The 23,073-nt window shown below is 36.1% G+C and overlaps 1 protein-coding gene across 1 annotated transcript in view; it reads left to right on the plus strand.

Moving 5' to 3' along the window:
* Positions 1-23,073, plus strand: part of LRRC1 (leucine rich repeat containing 1) — a 219,930-nt gene that overhangs the window by 147,207 nt on the left and 49,650 nt on the right. Inside the window, exon 4 of the mRNA XM_044675349.1 lies at positions 4,766-4,855. Within this exon, the coding sequence (XP_044531284.1) occupies positions 4,766-4,855 (90 nt within the window). The remainder of the gene's footprint in view (positions 1-4,765; positions 4,856-23,073) is intronic.

Here is a 23,073-nt window from a genome sequence, read left to right on the forward strand (position 1 = left end):
TCTCTCTCCTTCCCTCCCTCCCTCTCTGTCCTTCCCTCCCTCCCTCCTTCCCTCTCTCTCCCTCTCTCCCTCTCCCTCCTTCCCTCTCTCCTTTCCTTCCTTCCTTCCTTTCTCCCTTCCTCCTTTCCTCCCTTCTTCCCTCTCTGTGTCTCTCTGTCTGTCTGTCTCTCACCTTCTGTCTTAATAGCAATTCTAAGAAAGGAATGGCAAAGGCTAGGCAAGCAGGGTTAAGTACCCAGGGTCACACAGCTAGGAAGAATCTGAGGCCGGATTTAGACCCATGTCCTCCTGACTCCAGACCTGGCCCTCTAGTCACTGCACCATCTAGCATTCCCATTGGTTATTTTTCAATATAATAGCAAATCACAGCATTGAAGTCTTGACTTTAGGTCTCTTCCAGCTCTAATACTTTGTGACTAGCCATCCATTTTTCTCGTTTGCTGCTCCACTGACTTAAGGCAGTTTGTGAGAATAGAGGGGGCAAAGTCCATTCTTTTGCCCTTGGATCTTTGCCTCATAAAATTGGGAATCCTCTTCCAATGTTTCCTATTCTTTTCAAATTTCTTCTGTAATCTGATTTTATTCCTCTAAAGCAATGGAGGTAGATTATCATGATTTTAAGTATATCAAGTAGATGGTATTGAATTTTAGCAAAGATATCTATATGACCAGAATGCACATTCAAGGTCCTTGAAAGTAAGGATTGTTTTATTTTGCCAAACCCTGGGGATAGAAATACAAAGAGATAGGTTGGAGTAGTGTGACTACAGAGCCAGCCTCAAAGCTATGAAAATTGGGTTTGAGTCCTACCTCTGAAGGACAACTAAGTGGGTCTGGTGATAGAGTACCAGACCTGGAGTCTGGAAGACTCCTTTTCCTAAGTTAAAATCCAGCCTCAGACACTTCCTAGCTGTGTGACTTTGGACAAGTCACTTAACTCCAATTGCCTGCCCCTTACCACTCTTCTGCCTTGGAACCTATACTTGGTATCAATTCTAAGATAGAAGTAAGGGTTAACAAAAAGAAGAAAATGTGTTCATCATTGTAAATAAAATCATTTGGCAGTATTGTAGTGGAAAGAATAGTGACTGTGCAGTCAAGAGAATTTGGATTTAAATTTGTCCCTTATGATGATAGATTCAAAACTAAAAAAAAATTTTAAAGACCCTTGAGCCCAGATTCCTCATTTGATAGATGAACAATCTGAGGCCAAGAAAGATTAAATGCCTTATCAGAGGTCACATAGGTAGCAAGTGGCCAACCTTGGAATTGAACCATAGGTATTCTGACACCAAATCAAGCATTCTGTCCACAGTGCCACACAATAAGGCTATTTTACAATTCATTTGACTTCTTGGGCATCAGTTTTCTTCCTCTGTAAAATGGTCCAGATTAGACCATCTCTAATAGTTTTTCTACCTTTAAATCTATGATCTAGGGACTGTTTCCCACAGTGAGGTGGTTGTTCAGTCATTTTTAGTTGCATCCAACTCTTTCTCACCCTTTTTGGGTTTTTCTTGACAATATTACTGGAGGGGTTTACCATTTTCTTCTCTAGCTTATTTTATAGAGAAAGAAACTCAGGCAAGCATCACATAGTGAATAAGTGTTTGAGGTTAGTTTTCCTGACTCTAAGCCTGATGCTCTATCTAGTGTGCCACCTTGCTAACACAATGTGGTAGAAATAATAAATATTGATCTCTTCTGTTTCTAGTTTCTCATCTTTCCAATCTGTCTTCCACATAAACTCCCCAAATCATCTCGAGGTGTAGATTTGACCATATCATACCTTCTTCAGAAACCATCAGTAGTTCCTTTCCTCCTTGAGTATACAATGAAGATTTTCTCAGTCTTGCATATAAATACCATTTAACTCCAACCTGATTTTCCAAATATTTCTTGCTCCTTTCCTTGTACTCTTTGTATCCACCAAATTCGACCTAGGATTATCTCTTCTTTCTTCATGTTTTTTTTCATAGGTTTTCCCTTTGTGACTAGAATGCTTGTCCCTCCTCACCTCTCTCAGAATTTTATCCATCTTTGACCTACCAGGTACCACATGCAGTGAGTCAAGAATACATCAATGCCAATTTGTCAAGAAATCGTGATTCTGTCTCATGATAGAAACTCTTTTCATAGACCTGGGTCATTGCTCATGTCCAAATTATAGTTTTAGAGAATTGTTTTGAGTCTCAGAGAAATTAAACTACTTGCTTTTGTTCAGCTATTAAGTAACAAGAGAAAATTTGAATCTAAATTTGTTTGATACCAAGTTCAGGCCAGGCTGCCTTTGGTGGAATTGCAGACAAAACTGAAGATACTCTTTGCCTCGAGCTCCCTGGTTTGTAAATGCTCTTTTGTGCCTCAAAATTGCTCTGTATTTACTTGTCTACTTCCTCTTTCCCTCTCTCAATTTAGGCCCTTGTAGGTCAGAGATGACTTTTATTTTAATAATAATTTCCTAACATAGATCCCTGCGTACAGAAAATACCTGATGAATGTCTGTTAAATTGAATTGTGTGGTAGAATGGAAACCACTAGATTGTGGTTACACTTGAAGTAAGAGTATCTGGGTTTGGATTCCGTCTTTGTCAATGCCTAATTGACTTTAAACAAACTATTTCCCTTTTTTAGGGGTTGATTTCTTTCTCTAAAAAATAGGTAGCACAGTCGATAGAGAGCCAGGTCTGATGTCAGAAGGATCTGGGTTCAAATCTGAATTCAGAAACTTCTACCTGTGTGACTGTGGATAAGTCACTTAACCCCAATTGCCCAGCCTTTGAAGTTCTTCTGTCTTAGAATTGCTTTAAGACAGAAAGAATAGGGTTTAGAAAAAATGGGGGTTGAGTGGAAGAGAGAATTAGACTATCTGATCTATAAGGTCCCTCCAAGCCCTGTACCTGGGATTATATGTGTTTGTTGTTGTTATTATTATTATTATTATTATATCATTGACATTGTTTCATGTGTTCTAAAAAATTGCCCTTAAGAGACATGATAAATGGATATGGTGTCAGGAAAATAGGACATGCAGTCAGAAGAGCTATGTTGGAAATTCAAGCTCCAATCCTTAAAACTAAATGACTTAAAGTAATTTTATTTCTGACTCATGGTTTTCTTTTTTCTGTAAAGTAAGGTGAATGACGTTTTCTTGGTGGGAAAAAAAGCATTTCAGAAACTAGAAAGTTCTGTCTATAATCAAAGTGACATGGTCAGGAGCAACTGGGTGACCCATGAAGGAAAGGATTTTTACACTCTTGTCACTATTCTCCTGCATTCTATGACATATCTGTGTAAAAATCCTTTCCTTCATTCATTGGTTTGAGACCCAGGCCTAGACACAGGCAATCCTGGGTTCAAATGTGACCTCAGACACTTCCTCACTGTGTGACTCGGGGTAAATCACTTACTCCTCATTGCCTAGCCCTTATTGCTCTTCCGCCTTGAAATCAATACCTAGTTTTGATTCTGAGACAAAAAAGGGATGTGACCTGAAGAATAGTATATTTTACCTGTCTATATCTTCATTGTAGTTAACTGCATCAGTCTGAAAAACAGTATTATTGGCTAAAACAAGAAAAAATTAATGTTAGAGAAAAAGCATGATTTTTCACAACTTAAAAAAATTTAAAATAATGCATTCTTTTATTGGAAGTAAGGAGTTTTAAGCCAGCAAACATTAGAATTTAAGAACAATGGAATTGGGGGGGCATTTTTTTTCTTCAGTTAAGTTGGTTTTTCCTATTCTTACTGGTAACCATGGAAATGTTGAGAGTTGGGTTCCTTTATACATTTGCAAAGTACAGAATATTTTTATTTAAAGAGTCCACAGTCCTGTTGTGAGCAAGAGGAATACAGGAAGTTTCTCCTAGCAGAACACTATAAAACAAGTAATTGTCCCAGGTGATTGGCAGCCTGTTCAAGTGAATTGAAAGCAGAAAAAAGAAGATAGTCATGGGCTGTCAGCCGTTCAACTGGAGTAACCAATAGCTTGGCAGTTTGGATTGAAAGACACAGGAAGGAAAATGACTAAAGGCTTTACTCTGTGATTTATGAAAATCTCGTGGGCTGAGTGAATTCTCTATTCTCATGCAATAGCTACCCTATATTTCTCTGTCAGTAGTCTATCAAAGAAAAAAATATTCATGCAGACTTTTTGTACTAGTTAGGGTTTAAAACATAAATGATTTTTTCACTTTTTGTTGTGGAGAAAGGACTGACTAGACTTGGACTCAGGAAGGCCTGGACATGAATCCCGCCTTCTGTATTTGCTAGCTATGTTACCATGTGCAAGTCTTGGAGCCTCAATTTCCTCATTTCTCTGATGGGGAACATATTGTGAGATATTTGTGAGAGGTAAAAAGATGATTTCAGGTATTATAAAAATTGCCCTTAAAGGGCAAAAATTTTTTTAAAAAATTTATGAGAAGCAAAAAAAAAAAATGCAACATGCTTTGCAAACTTAAAAGTGCTATAGAAGGAAAGTCAGTTATTTTAAATTTAGAAGTCTCTTTATTTTTAATCTTTGATTTTTCTCTATAGCCAATTCAACCAATTCGTTGAATCTTGACTTACCACTGCTCGTACTAGGGCTACAGTTAAGACAGTCTGCAAAACCCTTCGTTTTTACTTTCATCAGATTTAAAACAAAATTACAAAGAACCAAAAAAAAACCTAGATCATTATTTTAAAATAAATTGTGATATTTATGTTTTTTTGTCTTGAATACTTGGAGAGCTTCTGACTTAACTTTTTTCTCTTTTAGGTTACCAGAAAGCTTTCCTGAATTACAGAATCTAACCTGTCTTTCTGTAAATGACATCTCACTCCAGTCCCTACCTGAAAACATTGGCAAGTAAGTTCTTTATACAGATACTGTTTGTATCTGATAGGAAGCTTGGGTCATTAAGTACGTTTTTTCTTCCTTTCACATTAGACTGTCTGTTTTATATCAGACAGATGTGCTTGACTGTTTTTCAGTATCCAGGGAAGATTATTTCATATGCCCCCATTTTTCAGATTCTAGCTGCCACAAATTTTAAAAGTAACTATTATTGAATGGGAAGTTGATCTCAGTAACTCTGTCTGTGGCAGGGAAAAGAATGAGCTATAATGAAATTCCTACTGTAATGAAAAGGGCACTGGACCTGGTGTCAGAAGATACAAATTCATATCTGTCTGCTGCTTATTTCAAGAGATCTCTTAATTTTTTGGATTTTACCTTCCCCATCTAATCATACTTGCATTATACCTTGCAAGATAACAAATAATCTTGGGCCCCTGCCACCATTATTATTAGGAAAGTTAAGGAGTTTTGCTTTGAGTTGGTATAGGATATCGATAAAAATGTTTGGGAATGTGAACCACATAGCCATTGACAGCAAATGAAATAGATTAAGGAAGGGGTATACTCTAATGATAGAATTCTTTTTTGCCCTAAGAGATTATAAACATTTATTAATCATTTACTATGTGCCAGATCCTGTGCTAACTGTTGGGGATACAAATACAAATTAAAACAAAGGCAATCCCTGTGCTGAAGTAGCTTACCTTCTGATAGGGGAAATAATAAATAAAAGTCAGCAAAAATAGAGAGGCAAGGAGTGCTTGTGAAGGAGTTGGGTAGCAGATTGGAGAATTGAAGGATGACATGTCTGGACCCTTCTTTAAAATGGAGATTCCAGGAAAAACTCATCAATGGGAAAGGGAAGTAATGGTGGTAGAAAGAAAAAGGTATCTGGGATATAGTGATGAGATTCAGGGAATGAAATCCAGAGAATGATAAGAACCATAGAATTTAATGGTTGGGAGAGATTTCAGTCATCACTGAGTCTAACCTAAACATAGAAGGAACCTCTAATGTTTGTTGTTGTTCAGTTGTGTCCAGCTCTTCATGACCCCATTTGGGGTTTTCTTGGTAGAGATACTGGAATGGTTTGCCATTTCCTTCTCCAGCTCATTTTACAGATGAGAAAACTGAGAGAGAAGCAGGGTTAAGTGACTTGCCCAGGGTCACACAGCTAATAAATGTGTGAGGCTGGATTTGACCTCAGATCTTCCTGACTTCAGACCCAATACTCTAGCCACCATACTACCTAGCTGCCCATCCCCACAATATCATACGCTATAGGTGGTCCTTCCAGCTTGTATTTGAAGACTTTCAAGGATGGGAAACTCACTGCTCTTCTAGGCAACTCATTCCCTCATTGAACAGCTCTTTTCCTGACATCAAATCTTAATTTGTCTCTTTGCAATTTCCACCCATTACTCCTCAGTAATTTGAGGGGACAAAAAGAATAAGCCTCAGGAGTTCTTTCATAGGACAACCTTTCACATACTTGGAGACAGTTCACAGTTTCTCCATGAATCTTCTTGTGTGCAGGTTAAACATGCCCAGTTCTTTCATTTTCTCTTCATATATCATGGACACAAGCATAATCACAATCCTAGTTATTCTTTGCTGGACATTTTCCAGCTTATTATCATATTTTTTAAATGCAACATGATATTCCAGGTGCAAATTTCTGAGTGACTTAATTTGATTGATTTAATTGTGTTAGAGGTACAGTGAACAAGCCTCCCCCAAACCAAATCATTTTGTAGATCAGATCATGTCTCCCAAAATTTACCAAAATACCCCTCAAAAGGCACACGTGACAAATTTTACCTAGTTTCTGAGCCTTATAAAGAAAGTTTGTTATATCTTTTCTTCCTTGGATAAGCTGGAAGACTAAAATAATAACAATAGCTAATAATTAACTCTTGCCTCAAGGTTTTCAAAGACCTTTATAAATTTTATTTATTTCACACAGCAACCCTGGCTGGTACGTGCTATTATTACCATCATCCCTGTTTTACAAATGAGGAAACTCACGCAGAGATTAAATAACTTGCTCAGAGTTTCACTGCTAGCATGTGTCTGAGGGCAAATTTGAACTCAGGTCTTCTGTCTAATTTATGTGGATTTATGCTTTTTAAAAATTATTGATGTTATAAATAGCAGACATATTTAAATGCTTTGAGAACAGAAATGCTTTTGAGAATTTGGTCTAATTCTCCCAACTCCTTATTATAGTTTCAGAAATTATGTTATAAGATGTTACATGTATAATATAAAAGAAAACTACAACCCCCCCAAATATGATCCTATATTTTCCCATTCATTCTAGTCAGTAAACATTTGTCACATGCTTATGCCTAGCACATTGAAACATAAAAAGTTTATAATCTCTCTTGATCTTTTAGATTTTGAGACAGTTTACTCATAGTGAGCAAAGGTCACTTTATCTTATTCCTTACTTTTCCCTCCTTTCCATGTTCTTATTTTTATTCTTTTTATGCTTCATTAAGTATTTTTGAAGAGTTTGATGCATTTTATGCATATTAACTATTTTTTAAGGGACCAACATTTTTCTCCAACAGAAGTTCATGGAACACACTTGCTTCTATCTACTTTACAGTAGATTCTGACACCACTATTCTTCTAGGGAAACTTGTATATATTTCTACTTGATTTCCAAATTTTCTGGTACTTTAGTAATACTTCTTTTATAATCAGAATGTTTTTAATTAAATCTAAATATAAAAAAGTATATTTGCCTTGGCAAATTTGTAGTTGACACAAAGATAGGAGAAATACCCAATACACTGGATTACAGAGTCAGGATCTAAAAATGGTGTTGTCTGACTAGAATATTGAACTAATTCTGGTACCTTGAAATTTAGTAGGGAGAAAGTCCTATACTTGGGGTTCAAAAAAACCAGTTACACAAATATAAAATGGAAAAGGTGTATTGAGACAGTGACAACAAACCGCGAGTCTTGGGTGACCACATTCTCACAATGTTACAAACTAGTCAGAATAGCTAAATTGATATTGGATTATATTAATGGATTATAGTGTAGTATTTAGTGTAACAGAAGTGATTGTACCATTCTCTATCGCATTAATCATACCACACTGAATATATTGCATTATGATTGGATGCCATAGTTTAAGAAAGACATTAATGGAGTGGTCTGTGGAAAAAAGGCAGATATATGGTAATTACATACAATGGTTATTATATGCCAATGGTAATCCCATGCCATGGCATGGGATTTCGATCTATGAGACATTAGAGAGATTATCTAGTCCAGCCTCTGCATTTTACAGATGAACATCACTGATTTATTTGCCTGGGATCACAAAAGAAGTATATGTCAAAGACGAGATAAAATTCCAGATTCCCTGGAAGGGATGAAGGGAAGGGATGCAGGAATGTAAGTGACATTAAAAAAATTATTAATAAAATCTTTTTAAAAAAAAAGATTCAGTTGGAGGTTTTCCACTGGTCAAGATGATGAGAGAATGTGAATTAACATCAGAGAAGCATCAATTCAGTAACCGGGAATCTTTATCTTGAAGAAGGCTATGTGATAAATGGCTTCAAATATTTGAAAGGCTTTACTTATGAAGAGGAATTAGCAGTGTTTCTTTGACCCTTGAAGGCAGAGCTGGCATCATAAATGTAGTTCTAGAAGGTACCTCACAGGCCATCCAGTCCAACTGCCCCACCATTTTACATATGAACAAATGACTTGTCCAAAGTCATTTCGATAGTAAATATCAAAAGTGGGATTTGAATTAGTCTATTGACTAGAGGCAGATAGGTGGTACAGTGGATTGGAATCCACTCATCTTACTAACAATTGTGATTCTGGGCAAGTCACTTAACCTTTGTGGGCCTCAATTTCCTCAACTATAAAATGGGGATCATAATCGCTATTTCCCAAGGTGGTTGTGAGGAAAAAATGTGATGATATTTCTAATGTGCTTAGAACAGTGCCTGGTCCATATCAGGAACTGATTGTGGCTTTTCCCTTCCTTCCTTCCTTCCTTCCTTCCTTCCTTCCTTTTCTCCCTCCCTCAAGTCTTTCCTCCTTCACTCCCTCCCTTCCTTCCTCTCTCCCTCCCTCCCATCGTCCTTCTCAGAACCAGTTCTTTTTCTGCTGTATCCTAGGAGGCCTGTTTTGACTTATTATGAGGCAACTCTTCCTAACCATTAGCTGGTCTGCATATAGAATGAACGACCCTGAGTTAGTTTTTCCCTATTGTTTCAGGCATTAAATCACTTATTCCCCCTGAACAGTAGATTCCTATTCATTTGTGGGATGGATGAGGTGATCTTTGAGCCCCTTTCCTATCTTTTCTTGATTCCTTGGCATTTAATTACCATTGTATGTAATTACCATATATCTGCATAATGCTGACTCTGATCTCTAATCACTTCTGAATTAAAATTTCATTTTGATCATAAAGCTATAAATAATGTTTGAGGGAATGAATCAATGTCAGATATGTGGGGAAACTAATGTTACCTGTCAAGCCAGTTTGTAAAATGAGACAAGAAGAGTTTCCAGTTCTTGGTGAATTGCTAAGGTTCCATAGCCCTCCACCTCCATACTTATCTTTTCTGTGTATAATATTCATGCCCTGGAACCCACTGGAGAGTAACTCTAACTGGCTAGATTGGGAGCTTCATAAGGACAGTGACCAAATCTTAATCATCTCTGTGTCTTTTACAGTGCCTAGTGTAGCATACAGTGCTTTGTCCTGAATCAATATGTAATTTAAAGATTGCTGAGTGAATGGCATAAAAAAATGAGAAATCTAATGAAGAACCCAGAGATGTAGAGGAATTTGTGTACTATAAGTTGTATTGCAGAGTTCTCCAACAACCATTGTGGTAGTGTGAGGCCACCAAACTTGTTGCTATTACCTTGCTACCTCTTTTTTCAATGCCAGTCTGAGGTTTCATAGGGATTTCCAATGAGTAGGGGAATAGAACTAGAAGTCTGTATGGACTCATTATTGATATTGGATTTGGATTGAGAGGATCCATCTTCCCTGTCAGCTTTGCCACTTACTGCCTGTATGACCTTGGTCAAGTCACTTTTCCTGTACACAGTCTCAGGGCCTTGATCTGTAAAATATTGAGGTTGGACCTGTTAAGTCCTACTTGTTAATAAGTTCATATAACTAGATTAGTCTGTGATAGTATGATATTTCTCTTTAGCTCTTCCCTGCCTCCCTCAGGCTTGCTATCTGATGGCATTCTTTTTTATTTGTTTGTTTGTGTATTTCTTACATTAAAATTTGTAGATAACTTCTTCCCTCCTCTTCCCCTCATTAGAGAAGGCGTCATTTGACAAAAAGATATGTGTATGTATAAAAATATGTCTTGTTTATTTCTATTCATCAGTTCTTTCTCTAGAGATAGACAAACACAAGTCATTCTTCAAATAATATTTCTGTTGCTGTATATTATGTTCTCTTGGTTCTGTCTATTTCACTCTTCATAACTTCATGTTGGTCTTTCCTCTTCTTAAGGTATTTACTCTTTTTTAAACTAGCATCCTTCAAGTCTTTGAAGGCTTTGAAGGCTTTGGGAAAATATTAAGTGTAGTTCTTCTTTGAGGGTTGCGGAGGTTGTCTTATACCCTGTGCTACTCTGGAAAATGCCAGTAAATGATTGAAATAAAGAACCATTTGAATCCATGGGATCCTCATCACCCTGGAAGTTCATTCTACCCCTGGACTACTCACATTGGCAGTATCCAATAATGTATACAACTTCTTCCTCTGATTGGATGTTTCCTCCAAGAAGCTCCATTCTGTAGAGGATGTCTTCATTCTTCCCTGGCTGTACTCTTGGCATCCTACTGTGTGGGGGCAGCTGTCAGCAACGTATGGCTCTTTCTGCAGGAGCCATAAAGTCAATTTTTTTTTTCAGGAGCTGTTACAGGAGCGCACAGTGTGAGCACTGTATGGCTCTCATGAAATTACATTTTAAAAAATGTGGCGTTTATGGCTCTCATGGCCAAAAAGGTTGCCGACCCCTGGTGTGCGGTATCCCTCCTCTTTTTAGTTCCCTTTTATATGTTTTTCTACCATTAGAATGTAAGCACCTCAAGTATAGGGTCTGTTTCTTCTTCCTTGTGCTTTCTTCCTAGTACTCAACACAATACTTGGCACATCATAGGAGCTTAATAAATGCTTATTGACATAACTTGATGGAATCCTAATTTATGTACAAATGTGGCTCCTTTTATGCAGACCCAAAATAGGAATTCTTAAATTTATACATAAAAGAAATGAATCAATCATTATTTGCTTTTAAAGGATTCTTTTGCATAGTGAAGACTCTTGGTGAGTTAAAATATTTAACAAAAAAAAAATTTGGTTTATAGCTAGTCGGTCAACATTTATTAAGCAGTTACTAAGTAGTAACCACTCTGTTAATTGCTGATGATTCAGAAACAAAAAGCATGACAATTCCTGCCCTGAAAGAACTTACATTCTAATATGAGAAGACTTAAAGATACAGAGATGGGCAGCCAAACATTTAACCTGGGAAGTCACTGGGATGCTGACCAATTGACTGACATCTTTTCCAAGCCTGGTAGTATTGGCTTAATTATGGTTCCAGGGCTGAAAGGTGTGTCTCTGTGTGAAATCAGGCAGACATGGTATGACGATGGTTGGAGACCGCTCACATTTAACTGATATCCACAGTATATGGCTATGCTTTTTTGGATAGAGACACAACAAGGGTGGAGTCAGAATCCCAGGGTGCCTAATTTAGAGGACGCCATCAGTACTTTCCAGTCTTTCATCAGTGTAGAGACAACAGCGCTTAGCAACTGTTGAGCAAGAATAGTTAGTTAGAATGGGAAGCAACCAGATGGCCAGCTAAAGCTTTTCCCCTGCCCCTCTCCAGCTGAGGGCATTTTTCTTGGTACTTGCCTCAGACCCAGACATTTCTAGCTAGGACTCTCCATGGAACAGAGCTAAGAACTTGCTTTTCAGAGCCTTTTGCTAGGCTGGAACACCCAGAATGCCACCTGTCCCCTTAGTTCTTCTACTAGCTACCCAAACTAGTCATATAGAGCTTAACATTTCTTCCCTCTATTCATTAAGCCTTTTGATCAATTTGAAGAAAAAACAGCTGGTCCTTTAGTCCTTCACTTTCCAGACTGTGGCCACCAACTGTAGGGATATATTGCTTTCATTGTATGTGCTGCATGAGGTATATATGCATTGTGATTTCTTTAATTATAGATATAGACATAGATATAGATAGATAGATGTGTGTGTACATATGTCTATATATGAATTATGTTTCTGGATCATCTAACACTTCAAGGTGACAGGGATTTTGCTTTATACTTCACTTTACCTTAATGTCACATTTACACTCCAGTACTAAATAGATTCCTGTGACAGTACTTAAAATACCACCACTTCTACACTCCCTCTTGTCGTCAGAGGACAGAAATGTGCCTTGAAGATGCCTATCTGCCTCCTTTAGAAGTTCTGGAAGAGTACTTGCATATCCTTAGTATAGCCCATGACATAGCAGAGTCTTCTTCATGGGAGACTTTTATTTTCAGAGATACTCTTGAAAATAAACTTATTTTTTGTTTCTGTTACCTAGAAATGTGCAAACATTGCCTCTCTGTGAAACTTGGATGGATAATACTTTCTGAATAGGCTCCCAATTATTGAGACTCATTTCATATTATGAATGGATTTGAATTTTCCAAAATAGCATTCAAGTGTAGTAAAATGTGCTTTTCGTGAGTCAATACTAATTAAAATTAGAGGCCCAAGTTTTCTCCAGAGAAAGTTAACTACCCATCTTAACCATCCAGAGAGAAGTTAACCTATTCTTGGAAGTCTTTTCTGCCTCACCAAAGTTTAGGGTGCAGTCCTCACTGCTTAATTACATTTTCTTCCCTAAGAATAGCATTCTTGAAGATTTAGTAGAGAGGATTCTATATAAGTGGAAGGATTTCCCTGGTGGACTGGCCCAGTAAGTTTTGGCTGGTTGAACTGGAGAGGAGCAATCTGAATTTTAGGTTTCTATTGTCTTGGGAATGCTAACCTGAATTTTTGCAGACTTATACTATGAGAACTTTGCTATTCTAGCTAATAAGATGCAGGTTCTTTGAGATGTTTGTGTAGCCAAGGGCTGACTTGGCTATTTATGTGTACTGTTAACATGACTGACTATAAGCTGAGGAGAGAGGAGGAGGAGGAGGAGAGAGAGACAGACAGAGTTTCTTTCCAAGAATTTTGTACATTTGTAAAAACATTCTTTTCTGTGGCTTAGAATTTGCCATAAAATGGTTATTATTTCAAAAACAAAAGCGCATCAGAGTTTTCTTTTAAAATTTTCCAAAGCAAAGTTACAAAATTGAAATTCAAAATGGGTGGCACCCTGTTTTTTAACTCTCAAATCAAAACAACTAATTGGCTAATGAAGAAGAGATTGCTAATGAGTAAACACAAGTAACCTTTTATCTCCAATAAAAGATCTTGGGGGGGGGGTTCCTATGGCCATTAAGGAGTTTGTTAAATTTCTTATAGTTTAATATTTTTTATTGTATGGTTTACGTATTGGATGATGTTGACTCTCCATTTCTCTAAGTTTTCTTGGCCTTGAAAATGGAAAAAAAAAGTTCAAGTGGATTAAAAGTATTGTAAACATAGTGGGGAACAGATGTAAATTCTTTAAAATAACCACTTTATCCAAATGTGGAAATAGAACCTTAAGATTATAGTTTGGCCTGCAATCTTATTTAAGATATATCGCAGCTTTGTTGAACTTTGTAAACATGAAGCTGTAGAGGGCCCCTAAGAAGGCTTTCAAATCCCTGGATGAGGGAAGGGGGAGGGAAAAGGGTGGGAAGAAGGATGGAGTCATATTCTTTGTAGAGGACAATGGAAACTTTTTAACATGGGTGCACGTCACTGTCATTTTTCAGAAGTTGAAGCATATGTGATGGAAAAGTTCAGTCAGTTTTATGGCATCACATCACCCATGTCTCTGCTTCTGTATTTGGAAAGGTGCTAGACAGACTTACTGGTTTTTTCTCACTTCTACATATCATATTCCAGCAGAGGTGACTGGTAAAGTCAAATGGTCTATGAGTCTATGTCTCTGTCTCTCTTACTCTTACACACACACACACACACACACACACACACACACACACTCTTTCTTCACATACATGTTTTTGGAAGGGGACTGATGGGTTTTCTGATCAGGGTCTCTGTTTGAAATATAACTGCTCTTTGGAATTCCAAATTATAGGAATAGCTTGCCTTTATCTCTGAACTACTTTTATCTGCCCTCCTGCCTTTTTCTTGCCTCTAGAATGAGGCAAATTACCATGTAGTTGAAAATTCAATATTATAGAAGGCTAGTAAGGTGTAGAAAATATTGAAGTGAATAACTTCTTATTTTTCTCTAACCTGACAGATGAGCTTGGTTTCCACCAAACTGGGCTCAGAGGAAAAAGTCTTTTGGAGAGATCCAGACAGTGTCACAGGTGAAATATAGATTTGGATTTTTTCAGATCCTCAGATCCTTACTTTTATTCTAGTATTTATGGAGTGATCCCTGGACTCAGGCGAGTTGTAAACCAGTCTAGACTCTCAGGTTTAGCTAGTGAGAATGTGATACAGTGCATTTTCTGTTTATTGTTCCTAGCATTATTTCTTATCTTCATTTCTTAACTTTCCTGAGGGTATATAAAAAGAGATCCCAGAGTCTTTTACCAAAAAAAAAATCTCAGGTGGAACATAACTTTTATGAGATAATTGTTCCCATTGCTTTAATGGAAATAATAGAAGGCTAGAGATAAAAAGCTTGCAAAATAAGATTTCCCAAAAAAGCAAACATAAATACCACTTAGCTCCAACTTCGATTATGTTTGAAACAGTTCTTTATCACAAGACCCTCACCATTTATGGAGAATTTTTTTTTGCATTTGGACTCAGAACTAGACATTTCTCATGATAGTCATATGACAGACATTGATAGCTAGTATATACCACTTTCTTTTATACCTTACTTGACAATTATCATCAGAGAGTCATTAAAAGTTATCACTATTGTGATATCTTTCAAAGAATCTTATTGTGACATGTGCAAGGGAGATGCTTTCTTGGCAGTGTTTATTCTCTCACTTGGGATGTGTAATGAGGGTATTTCCTGAAATGGTGCAAATGGTAAACTATCCACCTTCTTTTGACCTTTGTGATATCCTGATATTTGTCCTCCCAGAATGTGCTGGGAGCCTTCATCTAGACCTCTTGATGTTACATATCAAGCAAGAGAGCAAGTGGGCTCTCCATAAGTTATTGATCCCTCACCCTTTCTTTTCTTTCTTTTTTTTACTGCTTCTCTTCTATTATACTAATATTTATTTTTAAGGGCATAATTTCCCCCTGAAAATGTTTTAATTAAATTTCAGAAAATGACATATTTTATTCCATTATAATTTTCCTTTACATTATTATTCATTTTATGATTTATTCTTTTTTTATATAATAATTTTTATTTTTTAGAAAAGTTAACATGGTTACATGATTCATGCTCTTACTTTCCCCTTCACCCCCCGACTTCCCTCCCCCCATAGCCAATGCACATTTCCACTGGTTTTAACATGTGTCATTGAGCAAGACCTATTTCCAGATTGTTGATAGTTGCATTGGTGTGGTCGTTTCGAGTCTACATCCCCAATCATGTCCACCTCAACCCATGTGTTCAAGCAGTTGCTTTTCTTCTGTGTTTCCAGTCCTGTAGTTCTTCCTCTGAATGTGGGTAGTGTTCTTTTCCATAAGTCTCTCAGAATTGTCCTGGGTCATTGCATTGCTGCTGGTACAGAAGTCCATTACATTCTATTTTACCACAGTGTATTGGTCTCTGTGTACAATGTTCTTCTGGCTCTGCTCCTTTTGCTCTGCATCAATTCCTAAAGGTCTTTCCAGTTCACATGGAATTCCTCCAGTTTATTATTCCTTTGAGCGCAATAGTATTCCATAACCAGCATATACCACAATTTGTTAAGCCATTCCCCAATTGAAGGACATACCCTCCTTTTCCAGTTTTTTGCCACCACAAAAAGCGCAGCTATAAATATTTTTGTACAAGTCTGTTCATCTATGATCTCTTTGGGGTACAACCCCAACAATGGTATGGCTGGATCAAAGGGCAGGCATTCTTGTATAGCCCTTTGAGCATAGTTCCAAATTACCATCCAGAATGGTTGGATCAGTTCACAACTCCACCAGCAATGCATTAATGTCCCAATTTTGCCACATCCACTCCAACATTCATTGCTCTCCCCTTCTCTCATTTTAGCCAATCTGCTAGGTGTGAGGTGATACCTCAGAGTTGTTTTGATTTGCATTTCTCTGATTTAGAGCACTTTCTCATGTGCTTATTGATAGTTTTGATTTTTTATGTGAAAATTGCCTATTCATGTCCCTTGCCAATTTATCAATTGGGGAATAGCTTGATTTTTTTATACAATTCATTTAACTCCTTGTATATTTGAGTAATTAAACCCCTGTCAGAGTTTTTTGTTATAAAGATTTTTTCCCAATTTGTTTTTTCTCTTCTGATTTTGGTTGCATTGTTTTTGTTTGTACAAATTTTTTTTAATTTAATATAAATAAAATTATTTATTTTACATTTTGTAATTTTGTCTAACTCTTGCTTGGTTTTAAAATCTTTCCTTTCCCAGAGATCTGACAGGTATACTATTCTGTGTTCACTTAATTTTTTTATAGTTTCCCTCTTTATATTCAAGTCATTCACCCATTCTGAATTTATCTTGGTGTAGGGTGTGAGATGTTGATCTAAATCTATTCTCTCCCATATTGTTTTCCAAATTTCCCAGCAATTTTTGTCAAATAGTGGATTTTTGTCCCAAAAGTTGGGCTCTTTGGGTTTATCCTACACTGTCTTGCTGACGTCACTTACCCCAAGTCTATTCCACTGATGCTCCCGTCTGTCTCTTAGCCAGTACCATACCGTTTTGATGACTGGTGCTTTATAGTATAGTTTAATATCTGGTACTGCTAGGCCCCCTTCCTTCACATTTTTTCATTATTTCCTTTGATATTCTTGATCTTTTGTTATTCCAAATGAACTTTGTTATAGTTTTTTCTAATTCAGTGAAAATTTTTTTTGGTAGTTTGATAGGTATGGTGCTGAATAGGTAAATTAATTTGGGTAGAATTGTCATTTTTATTATGTTAGCTCGTCCTACCCATGAGCAATCAATGGTTTTCCAATTGTTTAGATCTAGTTTTAGTTGTTTGGAAAGTGTTTTGTAGTTGTTTTCATATAATTGCTGTGTTTCTTTTGGTAGGTAGATTCCCAAGTATTTTATATTATCTAGTGTGATTTTAAATGGTGTTTCTCTTTCTACCTCTTGCTGCTGTGATGTGTTGGAAATATATAGAAATGCTGATGATTTATGTGCATTTATTTTGTATCCTGCAACTTTACTAAAGTTGTTGATTATTTCTACAAGCTTCTTAGTTGATTCTCTAGGATTTTTTAAGTAGACCATCATATCATCTGCAAAGAGTGATAGCTTAGTCTCCTCATTGCCTATTTTGATACCTTCAATTTCTTTTTCTTCTCTAATTGCTACTGTTAGTGTTTCTAGTACAATGTTAAATAATAGAGGTGATAATGGGTATCCTTGTTTCAGTCCTGATCTTATTGGGAAGGCTTCTAATTTATCCCCATTGCATATGATGCTTGTTGATGGTTTTAGATATATACTGTTTATTATTTTTAGGAAAGGTCCTTCTATTCCTATACTTTCCAGTGTTTTCCATAGGAATGGATGCTGTATTTTGTCAAAGGCTTTTTCAGCATCTATTGAGATAATCATGTGATTTTTGTTTGTTAGATTGTTGATATGGTCATCCCTTGCCTTTTCTATGTGATTCTTCCAATCCCTCTTTTTTTTGGTCATTATTTCCTTGAAGATTTCTTTTATGCCAGTCCTTCTGTACAGGTCTTGAATGATAGTATATTGCAATCTTCTCCCATCTACTTTTAAAACATTCTCCTTTTTGGGTAGCCTACAACTGAATTCTGTGAAGATTGTCATTCATGATTTAGATCATTATAACATCAACAGAAGAATATTGATGTTAAAAAAGTTAGGCAGAAGGCAGCTAGGTGGGCTCAGAAGATTGAAAGCCAGGCCTGGAGACAGGAGGACCTGAGTTCAAATCTGGCCTCAGACATTTCCTAACTGTGTGACTGAGCAAATCACTTAACCCCCATTGCTTAGCCCATACCACTCTTCTGCCTTAGAACCAATACACAGTAGTAAGTCTAAAGGGTTTAAGAATAAAGTTAGGCTGTCATTTCATTGAAAATTTTGAGGTTTCTTAAAGCATTTTAAAATTCCTGTTTCTGGATTTAGTACATGATTTCTGTTTAGTTTCTGTCTTATAGGTAAATAGTGATAGATCAGCTCTGTGCATCCAAGTAAATGCCATAAACAGGACAATAGCTATTCTTCATTCACTTGATTTTGAAGTTTGGATACTTTGACTGAACTCTTTAGATTAGTTATGGATCTCATTAAGAAGGATCTTCTGGGACTTGCACTCAGCATAATGCCATGTATAAAGAGGAATATATGGAAGATTTCATCACCTATAGGGAATCCCTCTGATTTGATCTCCAGGCTGGATATCTTCTTTACAGTGGCAAGCACCTTTGGCAAGCATGCAGTTGCTGTTTTATACCTAGCTTTATTTGAATTGGAAGATCATCGGTTATCCATTTCATCTTTGAGGAGAGTTATTTAGTTTTGACATAAGAATAGATGACACCTTGTTGGAGTATAACCTTTAAGGTCAAAATTTAACTCAAATTAAAAAACGCTTTTAAAGTCAGCAAGCATTAGATATAGTGGGATTGTATGATTTCTCTTCTTTTCAGGCAGTTGTGCAATGGTAGATATAGTTGGGAAATATTATTTGTGAAAACCTGATTTCCTTCATAAACATTTATCAAAGATACCCTCAGATCACATCATATAAGTTATTACAATATGTCAGGTAGATTGTGCATTGGATAGAGCACCAGGCCAGAAGTTAGGCAGAGTTATATTCAAATTTAGCTTCAGATACTTATTAGTTGTATGATCCTGGGCAAGTCACTTAACCGTATTTCCCTCATGTAAAAAGGAGCTGGAGAAGGAAATGCCAAATTATTCCTGGATATTTGCTAAGAAAGCTCCCCCCCCCCAAAGTTGAACATGATTGAAAAGGTTGTTTGTTGTGGCAGAAAGTAGACATTGATGTTTTTATCTTACTTTTGAGTAAGAAGCAGCCTCAGATTTTTTTGAGAATTGATCCTTCAGTACCTTCTTGATGGACAGCCTCAGCATAGATCTATTCCTAACTCAGCCATCATTGTACAGTATATTGGAGATGGTAATATTAGAGGGAAATGTCATTGGTGAGAAAATAAATTGTTATAGAAATCTTTCCAAGTGAGTCTGGTATCCAGGTTTATTTTTTACTTTCCTTAATGTTATGATCCAATTTCTGTGGCCATATTTGTTTTTATTAGGAAAAAAAATTGACTTTTGCATGGTAACATTTGTACAGCCAATATTAAATTGCTTACCAAATCAGAAAGGGGGGAGTGCAAAGAGGGAGGGAGATAATTTGGAATTCAAAATGTTGAAAGGTGAATGCTAAATTTTTTCATGTAATTAGAAAAAATAAAATATTTTTAACTTAGGAAAAAAGAAAAATACTTTTATTGTTTTACATATAGAAAACGATGATAATACAAAATGATTTGAATGTTTCTTTATATTCATGGACTCATGAAGAATATAAAGGAATATATTGATATGGCTTATAGACACATATCTGTGGAGACATCTTCCTATATATCTATATATGTACACATAGACACATATATAAAGAATAAAATTTGTTTTGCAGGAGACAAAAAAGAAAATAAATCTTTCCAGATATTTCTCATGGGAGGTGGGGTGGGGGGAGGTTATCACACTTTCAATTTTATCCCTAAATGTGTCCCTCGACTACTTGCTTTTTAGGAAGTGATGCTGCTCATAATCTTTCTCTGTCTTATTCCACTAGGTTTTATAAATTACTTTATATTCTAAGCTACTATTGCTCTTCTGAATAGGCTTCCAATTATTGTAGTTAATTACATTTCCATGAAGTTTTGAAAAAGTTCATTTAAAGCCTAACCAGTTTCGCATGTCAAGGAATATTAAATTATAATTGTAACTGTTGGTTTTTTTGCATATTATTTTTAAAAAACTGAAATAAGTTGAGTAAATTAGTGCCCTTTTAAAAGTAAAGATTTTTGACATCAAACATTACAAAATGCTTATAATTAATGGAATTTTTTTGGTAATAGTAATAGTGGTAGCTAGCATTCAGACTATTAAGTATCCTGTTTGTGTCTTGAAGTAACTTTGTGAGCTAAGTACTTTGGCTCTTATCGTCCTTATTTGACAGATGAGGAAATGGAGGCTTCAACAATTTAAGTTACTTGCTCATAAGTCAGATCCTTTTCTCTAAACTCTTACGGCCAGCTCTCTACCCTACTTTCATTCTGTGTGTGTGCATGTGTATGTGTGTACGTGCATGCACACTCATGTGCAAGCAAAGGTCCTGTCCATTTCAAAATAGGATCCTTTGACTGATTTTGTAAATGTCATATTGCATAGACATTAAATGTCAATTCACATGCGAAACTGGTTAGGCTTTAAAAATGAACTTTTTCAAAACTTCATGGAAATGTAATTAACTACAAATTTTTGATTTTCATGTCATTTTTATCTTTTAAGGCTTTGTCTGTAAGCATTACAAATTGATTTTGAAGAAGACTACTGTGATATTAGTCCAATATGGGTCAGTCACTCTTCTCTAAATCTGACTTATATAACACCTGAATGTGGCTTATGTTTTTAAAATATACACATACTTATTTGTGTATTTCAGAGATCTCATTTTGTGGCTGTGATCTATATTTGGGGTTGTCCTATATTTAGACAAATACAGGATAATGTATACTGAAATAATTTCTTCCATTAAAACCCCATCCTAAAAAGCATCATGTGCAATTGGCTGAAGAATAAGTACAACTCGAAGTTTAATAGTCAGGTCAAATTGACAAGCATTTCTCAAAGCCTACTATGTGCCAGATACTATTAAATCCTAGGGATACCAAGAAAGGTAAAAAGCAGACTTTCTCAAGGAGCTCATGGTCTAATGGGAGGGAGAATATACATATAACTACGTAAGAACAAGAAATATGCCAGGGGCAGCGGTTGGGGGGTTCAGTGGATAGAGAGCCAGGCTTTGAAGTGGGGCATCCTGGGTTCAAAAATGACCTTAGATACTTCCCAGGTGTGTCACCCAGGGCAAATCAGTTAATCCTAGTTGCCTACCCCTTACTGTTCTTTTGCCTTAGAATTGGCATTAGTATTGATTCTAAGAAAGAAACTAAAGGTTTTTATTTAAAAAGAAAAGAAATATGCTAGATAATAATCATAAAAGGGAGACACCAGCATTTTAGAAGGATGTAATTTCCAAGCTCTGTGTAGAATCGTATACCCTGTGTTGGCTTGCCTATCATTTGTCAGCAGAAACTGTGATTGATTTTTTTTAAAGGACAAATTATTTGAAAAGCATTAAGAGGATTAAATAACATATTGTTAATGCTTCAGTTTGCCCCATTGTAATAGGACTTAATTTTTTTTCACAAGCTTCAGTAACTGTGATCATTAAGAATTGTATTCATTCATTTAACCTAAGACTGGTGATGGTACATTTCAGCATACATTTAGCCTTTTAAATAATGGATTTACAACCTAGGATTAGATTGAGGTTTAAAGAATTTCTATATCTCAATCATTCAAGTCAAATTCACATTTTCTGATGTGGTGTAACCTGTTTTGTCTGTTGGCTCAATATCTGGTTTATATTTTGTTTTGAGAGGGGAGGAGAGAGGATTAAGACAGATTATGGTGTTAGGATAATGGTTGGCTCCTTGTGTTCTCTATGCACACAAATAACCCCCTGAATAATCAGAATTTTTCTGTGGTAAATATAAGTAAGCGTTAGAGCTGATAAGATAAATATATACTTAGGATAGAGTACATCTTAGTGTTCTGATGAACCAAAGATGAGTAGGATATATGTTTTAATATAATACATCATATTGTTTATAAATTCTTATAAAAAATTCATATTTTTGATAATTCAGGTTATCAGTGGCCATTAACATTCATTTCTAAAATTAGTAACTGAAGTGAGAGATTGTTGTCTTCTCTTCCCCCTTACAAACACATAATGCCTTGTTCCATCTTTCTGGGTAAGTCAGCAGAATCTAGTTAGAAGTCTATGCTTTGAGTTTTAAAATCAAGTCCTTCTTTAAACCCAGGCATACATTTTTTTGATATGCAATCTTAGAAAAAGCATTTAACCTCTCTGGGCCTCAGTGTCTATGCTTTTAAAACAGGGATAATATCTGACCATTATTTGGATAAATACAGTGATATATATGTATATATATATGTATATTCATATATATATGAAATGTCCTGAGCCCTGTGAGATTAAAAGCATTATTATTTTTTATGGTCATGACACATCATTGGCATGTTTAAAAAAAGAAAGAAAAATCAACCCAGCAGAAACACATGTTGTATTTCTATCTCTGTCCAGGGAGTGGTTGTTGATGGGACAATTCACATGTTAAAAGCATGAGATGTTTTTGAGGGGTGTCTTCAAATCAGAATAAGTAAAATCATATGCTCTTTTACTTATTTCTTAAGGATTTATGCCCTTTCTATTTCCCCAAAGAGTGACTAATGTTTAAACATTATGAAGTGGGGGAATAGATGTTTTTATTCCTTAATGATTATTGAAGAGATTAAAGCACCCCACCCCCAACACACACACACTTATGCATACCACACAGCTATCAGCTATCACATTTGTTGTTATTTTTCAGTTATTTTAATTGTTTCTGACTCTTCATGATACCATTTGGTATTTTCTTAGCAAAGATATTGGAGTAGTTTGCCATTTCCTTCTCCAGCTCATTTTATAGATGAGGAACTGAGACAAATAGGGCAAAGGGACCTGCTCAGGGTCACATAGCTAGTAGGTATCTGAGGCCAAATTTGAATTCAAGAAGATGATGC

Source organism: Gracilinanus agilis, chromosome 4, assembly GCF_016433145.1.
Source record: "Gracilinanus agilis isolate LMUSP501 chromosome 4, AgileGrace, whole genome shotgun sequence".
NCBI lineage: Eukaryota > Metazoa > Chordata > Mammalia > Didelphimorphia > Didelphidae > Gracilinanus > Gracilinanus agilis.